General features: G+C 34.3%; 2 protein-coding genes and 1 non-coding gene across 3 annotated transcripts; 2 read left to right on the plus strand and 1 right to left on the minus strand.

Moving 5' to 3' along the window:
• Window positions 1-738: 738 nt before the first annotated feature.
• On the plus strand, window positions 739-2384 carry LOC120265041 (the record flags this gene model as incomplete). The annotated part of the gene is made up of 3 exons (XM_039272970.1): window positions 739-853; window positions 1878-1986; window positions 2105-2384. Coding segments are annotated over 3 exons (363 nt in total), but the record flags the coding sequence as incomplete, so codon positions are not given.
• An 8553-nt stretch (window positions 2385-10937) lies between these two features.
• On the minus strand, window positions 10938-11044 carry LOC120266188. The gene has a single exon (XR_005538030.1). It is a non-coding gene; the product is annotated as a small nucleolar RNA R71 (small nucleolar RNA).
• Window positions 11045-11173: 129 nt separating this feature from the next.
• Window positions 11174-13789, plus strand: LOC120265042. Its single transcript, XM_039272971.1, has 2 exons — window positions 11174-11326; window positions 13310-13789. Exons 1-2 carry the CDS (start codon window positions 11174-11176, stop codon window positions 13787-13789), a joined length of 633 nt encoding a protein of 210 aa, XP_039128905.1.
• The last annotated feature ends 6581 nt before the right edge of the window (window positions 13790-20370 follow it).

A 20370-nucleotide genomic window follows, 5' to 3' on the forward strand; every position in this document is an offset into this window, starting at 1 on the left:
CTTTATAATCATCTTTTAAATAACCTCATAAAAGAAAAGCCATCTGAAATAACTCAATTCCAAATGTAAAGGTTGAAATTTAGCCACTAGTTACATTTAGACATATCAAGAAGAAATATGGCCCTCTCTGCACACCCCTCCATCATCACTATCCAAAGGTGCATCGCATAACTTTTCAAATAAAGGTTTAGAAATGTATCATATCGCATGCACCATGCATAAACTACTAAACTTGCTTTTGGTCTACTTATTCTTATTGCTTAACCATCTTGACATAGTGTAAGAATTCAATTGTGCTCTAAATACTCATCCTAAAAACCTGGACTCACATGCTAGATCTATGCATCTTGACATAGTAAATCCAATGTACAAGTCCTGGACTTTGTATGCATCTTTTCTTTTACTTTTCTTCTTGTATTTGATATATCAGCTTCTGAAATTTAATGTATTGGCCAATCTCATATGTTATGATTATGGTACGTTAACAATCATGGAATTTATGTATGTAGTGTATTATAAAATTTAAATTACTTGTTTTCAGCAAGATCTTTTGTTTTTCTGCTATTTTGATTTGCATGACTATTATAGTGCAAGAAATTTCTTTTAAGGGAATACAATCAGGGATAACTTACTGATTTTGCACATCTGTCAAATGTGGTTTTAAGTACATACCAGAAGATGTTTTTTTGGAATTATTTTGCTGAATGCAATCTTTTCAACTTCTTGATGCCATTATAAATATTTTTATGTGCTTCAATTCCTTGTCCAGGATGCCCATATTCGTGTGTTGAGAGAGCACCTCATGCTTTCTCATTTGTTCCTGAAAATGGCACTGCTCACGCATCATCGCAGGGTTTGACAATAGCTTAATGCTCCTTTACATGTTTTTTTCTCATTATTATTTTTTGGTTACATTATTCAAAGTAAATACATAAACATGCATGCACTTCCACACACATGTCAAGTACATCCAACACATACACTAAGAATGTTTTTCAGCCCTTGAACTGTCCTTTAGTCAGTATTCTCTCTACCACCTGATAGACCAATGAGGGAGCTTGGTGGATTTATATGGGCCTATGTTGAATATGAAAATTTAATCAGCCTGAATATGGCAAAAGTTACATCGTCTTGACCTCCGAATCTTGGTGTACTACTGGTGGTTTTCTTTATCAATAGTGGGAAACATTTACAAGTTAATCATTAAATTTATATAATTTATGGTTGCATACACCTTAGATTAACATTATAGTACTTTTCGGAAGGTCTGTTTGATATATTAATAAAATTTCTTCTTGATTCATGTGCAAGCTCTGGTTTTATGGGTACAGATTAGAGTAAGGGCATAGATTTTGTAATTCTGAAACGAGGAGAGTAAATTTTGGTTTATTATTTCTCTTCCATCCTCTGTGTTTGGAAGCAATGGTTCTTTTCCAGAAGGTCTCAGTTTGCAGGCTTTCATCTTTTTAGCTCGCAAGCCTTTTTTATTTGTAAAATTGCCTCATGGAAAGAAGCCACGTTCCAACCCTCTAAAGTATATATACCTGCAGTTTTAGACATGTAAGACTGACTCAGTGGAGTTAAGATGTCTACTTTCCTCGGCATACTTTGGTTATTTTTCTAACACTGCAGTTTCCTAGCTGGGGATCAACATTTGTTGCTTAGATTCTAGAAGGTGCCCTTACCAAAAAAAAAAAAAAAAAGTATGTGAAATATATACACATATATATATTTATATATGAAGGTGATAATGCACTAGTCCCTAACTATGCATGATAGACAATACAGTTCTTTTGTAATATCGGGTTCGATTGTCATTTGTCTGTCAGAGTGTTACTTCTACCTACATAAATTTTTATTATTGCTCTTATGTATAGGTCACAACGAAGATTATCTCGTCCACCTTGCTGTTGGACAGTGTCCCAGGAGATGTATTTACTACGTCACTCCCTCTCAAAGAGCTGTTCTCGAGGAGCTGATGCAGAGGTGCCAAAAGCCTTTATTAATCACTTACTTTGTTGTTATAAAATCTATGAAGTCTTTTGACTATGGAATTTCGGTTTACGACTTATTCACATTCCGGTCTCTTTACTTTGACCTCCAGTATCATTAATGCCCCTTTCGATCCAGCTGAAGTAGCCCTACTGGAGTCTCTCATTTCAAAAGCCAATTTTGAGAATAACAGGTATCAGAAGCCAAAAAGAAAACCAAAGGTGTCAACAGAGGTGGTTGATTGGTTCTGAGGTTGAGTTACTGCCATTGCCATTGTTAATAGATTGATAAAATATACGTTAATTTTTGTATATAAAATCGAAATGTAAATGACAAATTTATATATTAAATGTACACTACTGTTTAGCAAGATGATTTCCAAAAATGAAATGGACCTGACAACTATTGTTTTTTATTTTTATTTTTGACAATATGGATAGACTATTCGAAATATACATATTTTTTTTATTATTATATTTTTAATCATACATAATTAAAGAGTTAAATTTGTAAAGAGTTAAATTTGCAAATTCGTTCACGGGAGTTAAGTGTTTTAACCGTTGAGTTATTTTATTGTCATAGTGGAGGTTTTTTTTTTTTAAATAAATGACTTTTAAAAATAGTGGAATATGAAATAGTTGTGAAATAATTGAAATAAGTTGACTGGGCAATGGCTGACAAGGTGACACCGATAAAAACTTTGGGGTTTTTTCACTGAAGTAGCCCTATTTTTGTTTTTAATGGTTAAAATGGCCTTAAGGTTATCGTATCAAACTGTGCTTTATTATAAGCCTAAAATAGTGGGGTTTTTTTTTTAAATAATCACTAAAGTGGTCATGTTTTTGCTTTTATTTTTTTTAAGTTATAAAATTATTATTATTTTTTTAAAACCGACTTGTTTGAAAATTATATTATTACCAAAATAGAAATAATTTTTTTTACATTTTAAAAAACTATTTTTTGTTCTAAATATAATGCATTTTTAACACCTATTAATTATATTAAACTTGTGTTTTCACATTTTTAAAATCAATATTTGTTTTTTTACATTATTAAAATAGATTGTATTTCCAAAAAATATGTTTATTTTTCACTTTCATGTCTCAAGGGTTTGTAGTGGTGTGAATAATCATATTTAGTTTTCAAAGCAATCATTAATCTATATGTCTTATGTCCTCCTCAATAGCCTATAGGTTTTTATATGCAAATCTATGCGCCATGGTTTTACAATATTTTTAATATAAGCAAGTTGCTTAAATAAAATACTTATAAATAAAATAAAAAATATTGATAATTGTCAAAAAATCCCTTGGAAGTTTTTTATGGGCACTTGGTCACCCCAAATTTGGGTATTCTTAAAAGAGCTTTTTTTAATGAGAGTTTACTTTTAATAATTATGTTACTAAAGCATGGGCGGCGTTGACATAGCGGCTCGGTTTTAAGCACGCATAATATTAGAGTGGAAAGAGGCAGGGAAATAGGAAAATAAAAAAGTAAACGAAAAGGTAACATATTGAGTGTAAACTTATGTGATACACGTAAACACGTAATGTTAAACAAAAATAATAATTATTAAGTTGGAAGTACATGTTGTAAGATAGAATAAACTGACAGAATGAGCTATAGTGATGAAAAAAGAGAGATTGTCTGGGAAATTCAAATGTTAGAGAGGTTGTTTGGGAAGTTTTGAAACTTGCAAGGGGCTAAAAGTAATTTTCCCTAAAAAATATTAAATAATAATAATAAATTAATCTATTTTCAATGTATAAAATAACAATAATATTTAATTTAAATAAAAAATATTTATTTGTATACCAAAACAAAATTTTGGTTATAAAGTAGGTGTATAAAATTTGATAAATCCGCAGGTGATAGTTATATATATACATTTTAAAATAATACCCTTTATCTTTTTAACAATAACAACAATAATATTATATTCTTTACAAATAAAAGGGTTTGTGAAAATTAATACATTTTAGAAAATGCTAATTCAATAGCACCAATCACACCCATGTGCTGACTAACCCATGGTTTGATGACCCTAAGATAATTTTGACAATGCAATGACTTTAGAGCCATGTAGGCAATACAAAAATTGTCTCTAGCTAGGGTTATAGCCTAAATCTTTTCTTTTTTACAGTTAAATTTGTCACAACTTTTTTAGAAAATGAATCTCATCTTTTTCTCTTCCTTGTCAAAGTAAACCCTTGCCTGAATTTGGTTGGAACTGTCCAACCGAATCGTAATGGCCACTATTAGTTTGAACCATGACTATTAAAATGATTTCGAATCCAAACCAGAACCTTGAACTGAAACTTTAAAGTTCTAGTTAAGATTTTTATGAATTGGAAACTGAAACTTAAATTGAATAACCAGTCTCGGTTCCTATACATATATAAAATAAATTTTCAAATTCGATTTATAAGGCTACAACTGCAATGATTTTCTTAAGTTCATACAACATCATATGGTGCAATGCGATGGTCTTTTAAAAAGAACATTAAAGTTAAACATTAGGAGGTGCAACAAATATGCCACATTGCCATCAATTATGGAGCAATTAACCACAAATTCTATATATTGACCACTTACACTTTGACACTTTTGACAAGCTTGACATCTTTTGAAAAAAGCACTAACCAAGGAACACTCAGGGCTTGTTTAGATTGATTTAAAAAAAAAGAGTTTTTTTTTTCAGTTGGGTAGAAGGACTTTTAAAAAATGTGCTTCTCAGAGTAAATTAAGTGCTTCTCTGTATTTTATATTTGGATAAATTAATGCAGAAGTACTTTTTATATGTATGAAGTTGTTTGGATGAGCATTCTTAAAAGTACATTTTCAATGACAAATTACTAAAATGGACATTCATTGAGTTATTATAATATCTCAACTATTATGGATTGAGAACAAACTAATTGCTATTTATAATTATAATAAAAATATTAATAGTAATAGTATATTATTAATATATTATTATTGTTGTTGTTGTTGTTGTTGTCGTCGTTGTTGTTGTTGTAAAATAAGAATATTATTATTATTGTTATTGTTGTCGTCGTCGTTATAGTTGATACTATTATTGTTACTATGTTTAAAATAAGAATATTAAATTTTAAACACCAAACATAAGAACAAGAACAATAATAGTATCAACATCACAACAACAAAAACAACATTGTCATGACTTTTACAACAACAATTAACTAACAACAACAACAATAATAATAATAACATCACAACATGAAAAAAAATTAAAAAAATCTCTAATATTTTCAATATCACAACAACCATAGTAACAATATTGTCAAGATTATTACAAGAACAATTAACAATAACAACATTAAGGTTTTGAAACATCATAACAACCACTGAAACAACTAACAACACAAACAAACAATTACTACCTATACATAAAGATAGGGGAAAAATAAGTTTTTAACATTACAACAACAATAACAATAATTTATAAATACTACAAAATCAACTCATATATTGATGGGAAAGTTGATCCCGAATATTGTTCCTAAATATGATCATTTGTTGAGTGTCTTCCTTTGTTGGTTGTTGCCATACAAGTGAACTTTCACTATCATCATCATTCTCAAAGCCACATTCTCTTTCTTGAATTTTGGTTGATGTCTTCAAGGCTCTCAAGGATATCCAAATCATTACTACCTATTCTTTGAATATAATTATGGAGAGCAAAGCATGACCATATAATTTGGAATTGTACCTTTGGCGTATACTTCGTCATATTTTGTAGGATCCTCCAACTTGCTTTGCAAACCTCAAATGTTCTTTTTATAACACTCCTTAAACTCGAGTGATGATAGTTGAATATTTCATTAGGAGGCCTTAAGGCAGAGACATCGTAAATTATAGAATGTGATTTCTTGCATTCTTGTATGGTCCCAAGAAATCTTTCATCGTAGGATACCCAAAATCCATAAGGTAGTATTTTCCTACAAAAGTATAATACATGAAGAAATAAAAATAAAATATACATACTAAAATTAATTTCAAGTAAACCTTCGGGTGGTTGAGGAAACTTCAAAAATGGATTTCTTAAAGCCTCCATTAGTATACGTGTGTCATGTGCCGATCCCTCCCAACCAATAAGCGCAAATGTGAAACACATATTGAAGTCACATGCAGCTAGAATATTTGTTGGTGTGTACTCTTTCCCATTCATAAATGGAACTTGTTTCTCAACCAAGACAAGAATGACCACATGTGTTTCATCTATTGCTCTAATGCAATCTTTGAAATAAGGGCAATATTGGACACCATTCTGGATGTAATCCTCCACATCTATAAAATTCCTATCTACCGACATGATAATATCATTTCCAGTTGGTGGACAACTTTTAGCACTCGATGAAACTATCTCTTTAGAATGTTGAAATTTGTCTTCTACATTCCTATAAGTATGTCCTTGTCCAAGTATGTATACGAATATTATCACTGATTCTTCTATAGTAACATTTCTCGTGTGTTGTAAACCATACTTTTGAGTAAGTTCAACCACCAACCTTCTAAATATAGATTTTTTTTTTCATTCGAACTTGCTCAAAGAAACGAGTTTCCAATCCGTTCATTATTTCAATACAAAGGCATACGAAAAGTTCAAAATTTAAAAAGTTTAATACATAAAGGAAAAAGTTCAACACATAAGGCATACCAAAACTTTAATACAATATTCAACACATAAGTTCAACATGTAAAAAGTTCCACACAATGTTGAACACATAAACTCAACACATATAAAAGACATAACAAACAAGTTGATGGCATAAACAAAAACTTAACAAAGAAATCCAAACATTCCCAAGATAAATGAGCATCCGTCAAAGTCAAAGTCTGGTGAGGTCGGCCATGATGAAAGTGTTACACCAACCAGTACTAATTGGTGGATCCTTTTCCACTAGTGCCACAAAAACCTCACTGTGATATTTTCTTGCAAACAACCTCACCATGAGAAAGTAATGTGAACTTCCTCATTCAATCTCCGACACTGTGTCCAATAAATCCACACATTTGGTTATACTGCAACAATCATTGGTCTCAACTCTTACATTACTTGTACGTGACATATTATCTATCCCAGAGATTAGTCAGTCAAATGACTCCTGTAATTTGTCATTTGAACTTTTTTTTTTTTTTTACTTTCTCTATGTGATTTTTTTGGCCCTTTTTATCTTGTGTTGTATTAGTTTCTTCCCTTATAACATCATTATATTGTTAATGGCTATCACCATCATCATCAAACTTATCTACCTCTATGTCTACTTCATTCATCCGAGCATAAGTATTTTGGTTAGAAACTTCATTCTCAGTTAATGGGTCAGCATATGGTACCAATGACATGTAGTTTGTCACCACTACATCTTTCAAGCATATTTCCATCATGTCCAAGAACTTTGGACCCTCATTTTTCCATTTCAAATTTCTGGGTTTCCCTATTTCATTTAAATCAATAAAAAGAAGACAATGTGCTATTATTTTTTAAAATAAAAATTACAAAATAAATAAATGAATTCATTATTATATAAAAAGTTCATAGCCTTGTCCTTTTCTTTCCCACCAATCATCACTTGCCAAAACTATCCTCTTAACAAGTTTAGATTTTTAGTAATCTAGTGACGGACCTCTAAGGTGTGTGAATATATTGGTATAAATATGCAAATAATATTACAATTAGTTCGTGAATGCTGCAAGTGTACGGGTTGTCAAGTAATAACTCATGGGTGAACACGAGGGTCGTATTTCCTTAGGACTGGTGAGAAGCTCATATTACTTTCTTTTCACTTAGTCAATAGACTAAACATTTGTGTTGTTTCTTTGTCCTACTTCTACAATTTACTAAACAATACAATGGAGGATCGTTAAGTGCAATTGGAAGGAGTTTGGGAGATTGTATGAAGATTCCCTTAATGATTCTTGTGAAATAGCATTAAGGTGTGACAATTAAATCTAGTATTAGACCAAGGAAATTCAAGGGACTACTAGTCCCAATCTCTTGGCAACCAGTTCTAAACAGTAGGAACTTAAGATAGAATCTCTTCCACCTCAGCCTCCTATGTCCGCCTTAAGTTCAAGAACTCCATTAGAAAGACTAATCAAATCCTAACTCAGAAATCTAATCAAACCCTAATCTAGAGATCTATTACATCCTAACTTCTTAGAGAATGATGTATAGATCTAATAAAGCATGGGGGTATATCTTCCTCATCCACATCAGCAAACTATCATTGAGTGTCGCACAACTGCAAGTGCATGGTTTTGTCAAGTAGTAAATAAGTTATCGATCCCACGAGGACCAAGCGTGATTACTAATCTATTGCAACAATAGGCTATCTAGGAAATTAAAAGATGGGAGAATGAAAACAACAAAGTAGTAAGAAGTACACCCATAAGAAATATAGAGATGCAAGAATGTGGAATAGGATTCAGATTTGGATAAACTTAGGTTTGGGAACTCACCACAAAGAGTAATGAATGATGTGTTTGGATCTAAACTTGGTTTGGGTAGATTATTTGAAGGGTAATAATCCTCAACTACTTGTCACTCTCTTTCAAGAGATAACAAGTTGATCTTGATTAGGCCATCTCCTACTTTTGTGGTAGATGAACCCTTTCAAAACCCTAATAAGATCAATGATTATGTGATGAACCCTCAAGAATTACCTTTCAATAAATTCAAGGTGACTTAAGAAGTTCCAAGATCTTGATTAACCTTTCAGTTAGCCTTGATCTCTAAGATAAAGCAAGCAAGGTTTTCACACTCACAAGCCATGTTACTTGAATCAAAAGGCACTTAAATAAACCTACCTTTAAGCACAAAAGATCCATACAAAAGTATCAAAACATCAAATAATCACTACTTTGGGCTAATCCCAAACCTAAAGAGAGGTCTTACACTTCCATGTCTCAATTACAAAGGAAAATAAGAAGAATGAAAGTTATGCAAAGACACAGCACAACGGGGCTGGGAAAACTCCTTATAACATCCACAAAGATCTGATCTTCAGTTCTCCAGCCTTCTTCTCCTTCTTCAGCCCTTTTTAGAGTCTTTAGAAATTCCTTTTCCTCTTCTCTAGCTACCGCCACCTTGTCCCTCTGCCTTTCTTACCCTAAAAACCCTTTCATGTTGCCTTTTTATAGCCAGTGACAAGAGTTGGGTTCCCAGTTAGCTTTATAGACCACATGTACTTTTTGCAAACCACAAGCGAGTTGTGTGCCCTCCAGAATTGATCCTCAGTCTACATAATTTCTTGGTCAGCTCCAACCTTCTACAAACAAAATAACAAAAAGGAGTAGTTTGTACAAAAAGGAAGGGGAAATCATTACAAAGGCTAAGAAAATGCATGGTTAATGATGGATTACTAGCTAGATGCATGGTGATAATGATACCATTTTTATGCACAACATTGAGTAAGCATGTAATGATTCATAAAAGACTAGAAAGAATAAAGAATTACCAATAAAGAATCACAAGTAACAATCAAGATGAATTTGCATAAAATTTCCCTCGAATTAAGGTCCTCAAATGAATATACAAGAATAGATCAATGAATAGAAATCATCCAAAGAAAATAAATCAAAAGAATTCCTAGACTAACTCCCTCTAATATGGTCTTTGATGGTTGAGGTTGAGTAAATCCAAGATCGTCAAGAGAATGCCAAATCTCTTCACGCACACTCCACTATTGATGTATGTTGAATCACCTTTCGAAAACTCGCCAGAATCCATTGAAATCTTAATAGAAATCATCTCCAACCATACAGGTCTCCAAAAATCTAGTCTCCTCCTTATTTGGCAAAAGAATCCTCCCTTTGATAAGAAAACCCTAGGGTTTATATAATGTCGAGTCTGCCACAGCCTCACCACAAGAATTTTGATGCCAATGGTGAGTAAGTTATTGCTTGGGCTCCAAGTCATGTCCTGACATGGCTTCTCTGGAAGTTGTATGGGTGGATCATGGTAGTGATGGGTTCATAACGGCCATTGTGAGGTTGTTGTGGCTTGTGTGTTGCTTCCAGCGATTCTACATTGCTACGGCTTGATAGCGGTAATGTTGAGTATGGACAACAACCGTGGTGAGATGTCACAACGGTTGTTGTGAGCCGTAGTGAAGCTCTGATTCAACAACTTAGTTTAATTTGCTTCAAAATTCCCTTCCCCCCGAATTTGCTTCTTTTTCCCTAAAAAAGAAATAAAGGCCGTGGTGAACAAAAGACTGAAATTTCTGTACTAATTAGGTGCTAAATATGTCGAATTCCATGCTGAATTTAGTGTAAATGATATAAAAATTATGAATTTTCTAGCACTTAATTTTTGTATATTTATTTCATTCTTTAATTTTTCTTTTGGTTTTAATTTTTGTTTCTGTTGATTTGTTTCTGTAGGTACTCTTGTATGACCTGAAGAAGTTTCTAATCTCCACTTGCAAACCTTGATCCAGAATTAGAAAGGGATTTACACAGGAGATTACAACAACTGAATCTCAGAGAAACAAGATCAGTGGAGATAAGTTTTGAGGTTGATCAAGAAAAACAAATCATGGTCGAGAACCAGCACAGTATCTCTGACTATGCAAGACCAAACTTCTAGGGAACATGGTCTAGTATTGTTCGTCCTCCAGTGGCAGTGAACAACTTCGAATTGAAACCAAATTTCATTTAAATGGTACATCAAATGTGTAAGTTTTATGGGTTTCAAGATGAAGACCCAGTATGCTCATCTTGCAAGTTTCTTAGAAATCTGTGATACTTTTAAGGTGCACAACATATCTGAGGATGCAGCCTGCCTTCGACTCTTTCCATTCTTAATGCGATAAAGGGCCAAACAATGGATAAGTTTCTTAGCACATGGGTCGATTACAACATGGGCACAGATAGTGGAGAAATTCCTAACCCGCTATTTTCCTCAGGCGAAAATCACAAAGTTGAGGAGTGATATTTCATCTTTGAGACAGATAAAATCTAAAACCTTGTATGACACATGAGAAAGGTACAAGGAATTGTTAAAAAAATACCCTCAGCATGGGATTGTAGAATTGATGCAAATCCAAATTTTTTATAATGGGTTGAATGAGGCTACAAGGCAAAAGTTGGATGTAGTAGCTAGGGGTCTTTGTGCAGTAAACAACCGAATGCTGCCTGCACTTTGATCGATGACATGGCTTCCAATGAGTATCAGTGGAGTTCCAAAAGGAACAAACCAGTAAAGGAAGCTGGCATTTATGAGATTGATTCTTTTACTACCTTAGCAGCACAAGTAGATACTATATCCAAGAGGTTGGATAAAATGCAAGTTCAACCACAAAACCCAGTTATGAGTTGTGAGTCTTAGCGAAGTCAAACATGACCTAGTTTCTCTCCATATAATAGGAGTACTGGCACTGAACAATTTGACTATGTGGGTCAGAGCAATCGATTCCTGAACAATCTCTACAGTGGTATTTACAATTAGGGTTGAGGAACTACCCAGATTTTTCTAGGAGCCAACCAGGTTAAGGATTACAGGGGTAGTATCAATCATCACAACCTCAACCTCCAGCCTCTCGACAGCTACCTCAAGAAGGAAAAGGGCCAAGTCTTGAAACTTTGTTAGTGAGGTACATATAAGCGAATGATATCCAACTCACAGGACACGAGGAATTGTTAAGGAACCAACAAGCATCCTTGCAGATCTGGAACATCAAGTGGCATAAATTGCTAAGACACTTGCTAAATGCCCTCCAGGTTCACTCGCCAAGTAATCCCGAGGTCAACCCTTGTGAGTCTCTGATGGACGCGTTATGGGTGTGTATATTATACAATTATATAAATATGCAAATATGCACTTAATACTACAATTGATCTGTGATACCACAAGTGTATGAGTCATCAAGTGATACCTCGTGGGTGAACATGAGGGTTGTATTTCCCTAGGAATGGTGAGAGGCTCCTATTACTTTCTTTTCATTTAATCAATAGCTTAATCGTTTACACTCTTTATTTAGTTTTACTTGTACAACACTATTAAACAATACAATTGGAGACGTCATTAAGCACACTTCAAAGGAGTTGGGAGTATATACTATAGTTATCTTGATTTTTAATTATGATAGGCGTTAAGTGTTAATCGTGTTCTAAGATCAAATAAGGGAATTTAAAGGCCTACTAGTCCCATTAAGCTATGATGACTAGGTCTAAATCACTAGGAACTTAAGATGAAATCTTTTCCACCCAAGCTTCCTATGTTTGCCTTAAGTCCGGGAATCCACGAGAAGAGACCAATCAAACCCTAAACTTAAGGGGCAATCAATCCCTAACCCGAAAACCTAGCTATGTCTAACCTCTTAGAATATGCATAGGTCTATTATGGCATGTGTGTCATCAATATGGGGCATATCCTCCTCATCCACATCAACAATAATAAGCAATTAAGAACATGCAATGACGACGACAACTAGAACAATTTATATTAATCAAACAAGATTCATAAATAATAATCGAGGGACCTAGACATACAATTCCCCTCGAATTAGGTTCTTATGGATCATAACAAACAAAGCATCAAAGCACAAGAAAACCACAAGACCAAATAAAGAATAAATAAGCGTTTAATATATTCCTAGACTAACTCCCTCCAATAGTTCTCTAAAGATTGGGATTAGAGGATCTCAAGATTGTCCGGATGATGTGTGTCACTCACGCCCCTCTGATGATAATCTTTGAAGATGCCTGTCACGCGCGATCATCTCCAATGATGCTCGTTGACAAACCCTTGAGAAATCCTCTAGAATCCATTGATATGGAAGGACCTCATCTCCCGCCTCTTAGATCCCCAGAAATCCAGCCACCCAAAGCTTCTTTCGGCAAAAGAGTCTCTCCGATTTAGAGAAAACTAGGGTATTTATAGGAATTGGCTCCGCCACGACCTCACCACGGGCGTTGTGATACCCGTTGTGAGTAAGTTGTTGCTTGGGCTCCAAGTTGTATCCTAACACGTCTTTGGGCATTATGTGCCTTGACAATACCGTTATGGATTTCACAATGGATGTTGCAAGGCCGTTGTGTCTCTATATTGCTACCAGTGAGCTCATGTTACCACAACTTAATCATGGTAGTGGTAAGTGTAGATAACGGGCATTGTGAGTTGCTATAACGCCCATTATGAGTCATGGTGCAGCCTTGATTCAGCAACTTGCTTCATTTTGCTTCAAAACATCCTTGAATTCGCTTCTTTCATCCTAAAATAGTAATGAGATGCTATACAAGTACAATTTCATGCTAAATGAGGTGTAAATGATATAGAAAATATGTTCAGTTTAGCACTTATCAGTCTCTTAAGGTAGATAGTTTGATAAGTGATAAGGAGTTGGTATCACCTGTAGCCGAAGAACATGAGAATGAATCTGTTAAACATCAAGAGGTCATAATTGAAGATAAATCTCTTGATGGTGATGTTGGGAAGGATGAGAAGGGCCAGAGGAAAGACAAGCCTAGTATGCCGAAGTACCAACCAAAATTGCCATATCTTGCTAAGAAAGATCATCAAGAGGAGCAGTTCAAGAAATTCCTTGATCTGTTCAAAACTTTGCACATTAATGTTCCATTTGTTGAGGCACTTGCTCAAATGCCTCACTATGCAAAATTCATCAAGGAGTTCTTGACTAACAAGAGGAAACTAGAGGATGTAGCCACTATCACATTGAGTGAGGAATGCTCCGCCATCATCTCTAACAAAACCTCCAAGAAGGAAAAGATTCAGGAAGTTTCATCATCCCTCAAACAATTGGGGGAATGATAGATGAGAAGGTACTTGTCGATCTTGGGTTAAGCATTAATTTGATGGCCCTACAAGATATTTCAAAAAGTTTGGGGTTACAACTCATCGATCGATCTGTTCGCCACCCAATGGGTATTATTGAAGATAGTTTAGTAAATGTGGATCGATTCATCTTCCTAATGTATTTTGTCATTCTAGATTTGGATGACAAGTGAAGATTAGAAATTTTACTAGTATCAAGAGCTACACCAATCCCAATGCATTTAACTACCCAACCCACTCAGGTATATTATACTACTTGTACGATCCATGCACTTTTGATTATACAAGGGGCGTATCATGTGTATAGTTATTACCAATATAGACCTCCTCGACACATATTTTTAAGAACAATTTAGTATTTGTGTCATCCCATCTTGCATTTGGAGTATTTTCACTTGCAACAACATTCACATCACCCACATTTGTGCATGTACAACTCTTTTGGGTGGTAGTTTTGAAGCCATGTTCAAAAATATTTATGATCTTAAACCCTTAATAAAAAATGACATAACAAAAACCAATCTCTTTTAGTAAATAAAAAAATGGCACAAAACAATCTCTCCTTGGGAAAAAAACAATACTAGTTGATAAGTGCTTGTGTATAAGTAATACGAAGTATTATTTTCTTACTTTGAGCATTATTTTTCTCAGATTTTATCACTTATGCATGTGTATTTGTGTTCTTTTGTGCATTTAGGGTTATGGAGACAATTGTCGAAGAAAGTAAGCCAAAAGTAGATCGTGGATGCATTTGTTGATGAAGTCTTGGAGTGAACAAACGTGAAGACACAAGTTGTGCTCAAAGACATGTGAGTGTGTGCCAACCTACATTGTGCTCGAGCAGACACGCTAATTGGAGGGGAACAAAGGCAGTCACACTCATGTGTTCCGACTTGTGCAATGCTAGCAAGATCTTTGTCAATGCGGTTTAGTTGAAGATGAAACACGATCTACCTCATGGATGTGTGCCCATCCATGTGGCCTCGATGAAAAGTGTGGATTCGAGAGTGTTTTGGTGAAGTACTGTAGCAGTTTATTGTAGCAAAATCAATATAGTAGTTACTGTTCACAGCTTGCAGGAAATCAACTTCTGGAAATTCACATGGGCGTGTGGAAATTCCACATGCCCGTGTGGATGCCCGATTCCAACCCTATAATAGCCACGATTTTAGATATTTTAGGGGATCCTTTTCCAATCTTTTTCCCAACTTTACCCCATCTTTGGAGGCGCTCGCGGCTAGGGTTTGGAAAGGCTTTGACTAGGTGTTTGGATTAGTTCTACGGCCTTCGACACCGCGTTCCTTCGGAATATAGTTATTAGGGAAGCTTTTATCCACATCGATCTGGCGAGGTGTACCCTGGGCTTGATGAGGGAACCTTTGGAGAAGACGAGGCGAATCCACAAGACCATCGATATGGACTACGAGGGGGTTTTTCCTATGGATTGCGTGCTTTTACATTTGATTTCATTATTGATTGTATCTTGCTCCATGGAGAGCTAAATCCCTATTGTGTGCTTGGACTTGTAAACCCTAGGATGATTTTGTTTATTTGACCTTTATTATGCTTCTTTAATTAATGTTTTAATTGAGTTACATTTTTGAATGTTTATTGCATTGATTTTCCCTTAGAGTGACACTAGGGTTGAGAATCTATTTTGGAAATTGATAAGTACTTGTGTATTAGTAATACGAAGTATTCTTTTCTTACATTGAGAATGAATTTTATCAGATTTTATCACTCATGCATGTGTATTTGTGTTATTTTATGCATGTAGGGTTGTGGAGACAATTGTAGAAGAAATGAACCAAAAATAGATCGTGGATGCAATTTTTTGATGAAGTCTTTGAGTGAACAGACGTGAAGACACAAGTTGTGCTCGAAAGACATGTGAGAGTGTGCCAATCTCCATTGTGCTCGAGCAAACATACAAATTAGAGGGGCACAAAGGCAGTCACACTCATGTATTCAGACTTGTGCAATGCTAGCAAGATCTTCGTCAATAAGGTTTACATGAAGAAGCTACGCGATCTACGGCATGAATGTGTGCCCATTTATGTGGCCTCAATGAAAAGTGTGGATTCAGGAGTATTTTGGTGAAGTATTGTAGTAATTCAATGCAGCCAAATTGTTGTAGCAGTTATTGTTCACAGCTCGCAGAAATTCAATTCCTGGAAATTCACATGGGCGTGTGGAAATTCCACACGCCCGTGTGGATGCCCGATTCTAGCCTTATTTAAGCTGTGATTTCAGATGTTTTGGAGATCCTTTTCTCATTTTTTCCCCATCTTTAGAGGCGCTCACGGCTAAGGTTTGGAGAGGCTTTGGCTAGGTCTTGGGAGTGGTTCTACGGCCTTCGACACCGCGTTCCTTTGGAAGAGAGTTATCAAGGAAGCTTTTGTCAGCATCGATTCGGTGAGGTATGCCCTAGGCTTGACGAGGGAACCTTTGGAGAAGACGAGGCTAGTCCACAAGACCATTGATACGGACTAAAATGGGGTTTTACTTATGGACTGTATACTTTTACATTCAATTTCACTATTGATTGTATCTTGCTCCATGGAGAGCTAAACTCCTAGTGGGTGCTTGGACATGTAAATCCTATGATGATTTTGTTTCATTAACCTTTCATTATGTTTCTTTAATTAATGTTTTTAATTGAGTTCCAACCTTGAATGCTTGTTGAATTGATTTTTCCCTTAGAGTGGCACTAGGGTTGAGAATCTATCTTAGTAATCCTTGTGGATGAGTGACACACCATGAGGGTTAGACAAAGCTAGGTTGGAGAGGGTCAAGAAGGTGAGTCGAGCGGTAGCGAAACGTCCCTTCCCTTCCAATGTGATTTATCCTACCTCCACGTTTCAAGAGTTCTTTGCTATCATGATAGAGTAAAGTGCTAAGAGACAAACTCCGCCAGGGTTTAGTTGTGCAAGCAATAGAGTGAGCATTGAAGTAATCCTTAGTGCTGGGACTTAATCATGACCAGGGGTCTTTCGCCAGGACCAAAGGGTTAAATCTATATTAGGGAATATGGTTTATCACTTGGAGTGTGCAAATCGTCATGCAACTCCACACAGTGTGAGGCGTCGAGAGTATCCCTTTCCATTAGGGAATTATGTAAGGGTTAATCACGGTTGACCTTAGGTTTTGGACCGTGTGTCTTAGGATTTTCACAACTCATTAGACATCGGTTAGGAGGCATAATGAGGAGTCTTTCACTTGAAACAATAGTCCGAGGGTAAGCAATGTCCGGGTGCCCATTTTCTATCGATTGCCTCTCCTTACTTCTATTGCATCTCTTTCTTCTTTTCTTTATTTTTACTTGCATTGATATTATTCACACAACCCTTTAATCATCTTCACTATAGTTAAATACCAATATTTGTGTTTCCAAGCACTATTCTATGTGGATACAACTACCCACTCACCAGGGTACTTTATTACTTCGATAACCCGTGCACTTGCGGTACACACACGCAAAGGGTGTGTCACTAATCCTAATATGGTTTGTGTCTCAATTCATGTTTTAAAACACAAGATAGAAAATAATAAGAAATCTCTTATTGCAAATGTTAAAATTTCTTATTAGAAAATAATACTAATCCCAAGTAATCAAATATGATTTTGATCTAGAAGCATAATGTCACATTATGTTAAAAAAGAAAAGCCCAACTATCATTAGACTATTTAGAGATTCAATGTTTCATGATCACATCAATTAACATATCCATATAATGGTCTAATGAATTAGGTGAGAGAGACCAATGTTCATAGAGACACCAATAATATGGTACAAAAGGAAAACTTTATCTTGATGAAGCCAGCTAAATGCATCAACTAAATTTAATCAAACCATATACTTGGTAAATATGAAGAAAGAATCTAAAACCAGTGAAACATTGAAGAATACAATGGAATCATACCAAAAGATAACCACCAAGACTATAACCTTATTTCATTTCAGATTATCATTGTCTACAACAATAATAGGATAAGGACCAAAACAAATAATAAATGTTACATTTTGTAAGGCATTCACAAGAAAATGTTTGGAACCAAAAAAATATTAGTAAGAATAAAGTAGTTGTAAGCATGAGAAAGCCACAACCAACAGGTAACAAACAGAAAGTGTTTTGCATAATTTATTTAGAAAATATTTCACAAGGCATACAAAGAAAATTAGGATGAATCAAGAGTTATATGGAAGTAAAGAATGACAAAGATCATACTTACAAACAACCCATTGAAATGTTTATCAACTATGAAAGCTATGATCCTTCTCTTGTAGTCACCTCTGTGAACATATCCTTCACCATATATAGAGCTAATCTTAGATATCTTCTTTAAACAACCTAAGAATTTGCTTATTTCATCAAACTAATAAAATCATAAACAGCTAACTAATTACTCAAACATAATATTTTTAAACTTTGAAGAAAATTAACAGAAAAAATTCACTAAATAACACAAACTCGACCTCCAAATCCTAAACCCTCATAACAAATTATGACCAACAACAGCATCTTAACATCTCAAATCAAACTCAAACCAAAAAAGAAAAAGAAAAGCACAAAAATATAGACAAAACAAACAATGATTTACTAGAAAAAAATAACAAAGAACATCATAAGAAATCAAATCAAAACAAAACACATCCTCTGAAAAGAAAATAAAAATATATAAAAAAACAAAACAAAAAGATCATTTCATGATGAAACAGATGATGGAGAGCTCAAATCAAAACTAACAATTATTACATGATGAAATCAGGGCAAAGTTTAATTGTGCCCAAAGAGAACCAGATCCAAGACCAAAACCAACATCAACAAGATGATGAAGAGCCTAAATCAGAACCAGCGATATCATAGAAATATCAACAACAACAATAACAATAGTGGCAGTAAATCAAACCAACTATATGAATAACAACAATAACAACAGCTGCAGCAGCTACAGAAGAGTCAAATATGGGCAAAAATCACAGAACTAGAAAACTCACATGAACCTGAAGATGAGCGAGAATGCAAGATGCTTGTGTTGTCCATCTATTTTCTTTCTTCTTTTCTCTATCTTTCCTCTATTTGGATAAAGGGGGTGGAGCCAAGAGGTAGGAGAAGAACTTGGAGAAAATTGTTTGGGTTGGAGTGTAGTCAATTCTTTATTTCTTGAGTGTAATTTGGTAATTTTATAACACCCAGAACTGTTTCGAAGAAGTTCTTTATTCAGAAGCATCAGTTTACTAGTTTATGAAAAAAGTAAAATTTTGGCTTTTTTTATTAGCTTTTGCTTTTGCAGAAAAGCCAATCCAAACATGTTTTCCTGCACCCAAAAGTGCTTAACTTATAAAAAAAGCATTTCTGAGCTTCTCAGAAGCCAATGGAAACAAGCCCTAAAAGTCCAAGTGCCTAAAGCTAAAAAATGAAGGTAGTCCAACTATTAACCAAATTAACCAATGTTCTAAAAGGTCGTTGAGAGAGACTGTTAGGAGCATGGAGATTGTTGGTAGTCTAATTTAATCATTTGAAGTTTTTAATATTTTTAATTATATTTACCTATAAATATCCTTCCACAATCTATTATTTCTTTACATTTCCTTAATCTCAAATTCTCTTCATCATCAATTCTCCCATATTCAATCATTCAATTTAATTTTCTAAAATTATCTATTTAATTACTCTCTTTATTGAATTAGTTTTTCCTAATTTTCAATTATCTTAAATTAGTTAATTCAACTCAATTTTTTTTATTTTTTTTTTAATTTTAATCAAGTTTTCTTATGGCAAGTAGAAAAAAATTTTTGGCATGTCTCCTCCAATAATTCCAATTGTAAATCAACATGGGAAGCATCCCAAATCTGATTTATTCACAAATCATATGAACAAGGTGGAAAAATCCGATGGAACCATTGTGAACATTTGTAATTATTGTGGTAGAACTTATTCTTTGTTGCAAATCAGGAGTATATACAAGACATATAAAGAAGCAGCATCTAGTGGCTGATCTTGACATTAAGTATTGAGGGGACCAAAAATTTTGATAGTAAATAATAAAAATCATATGAAATTAGATATTAAATAGATGGACAAAAAAAAATTTCACATACTCTAAATTTGTGAGCTATGTTCTTTTAACATTACAAAATCCTCAAGAATTAGATCCTAGCTAAATGTCTCCTCTTTCAATGTTGAAAACTAAATTATCTGCAAGAAAGTCATATTTCATCTTGTTTCATAGCCTTGTTTTGATGATTTTTATAGCCGAAAATGCTCACTAACTAGTTGCTTTAGAAATTTGAAGAGTTAAAACAACTCATATTAATCTGTCAAGAAGATGATATGTCTCCAATTTTCCTGTCTCTTTCAATATGGTACATAACTATAACAAGGAAGATAGGTTTTGAAGCTTCTCATCCTTTTACATATCATATTCAAAATGCTTCAATGGAAACTTCAAGTTCAACATTTCTTGCTCACTAAAATTAGGAGGGTAATACTTCTCTGCAAGGGTGCAAATACTATCAATGTTAAAAGATTTATACTTTACTCTTGGATCCAAAG

This window comes from Dioscorea cayenensis, chromosome 7 (genome assembly GCF_009730915.1).
Source record: "Dioscorea cayenensis subsp. rotundata cultivar TDr96_F1 chromosome 7, TDr96_F1_v2_PseudoChromosome.rev07_lg8_w22 25.fasta, whole genome shotgun sequence".
NCBI classification, from domain to species: domain Eukaryota; kingdom Viridiplantae; phylum Streptophyta; class Magnoliopsida; order Dioscoreales; family Dioscoreaceae; genus Dioscorea; species Dioscorea cayenensis.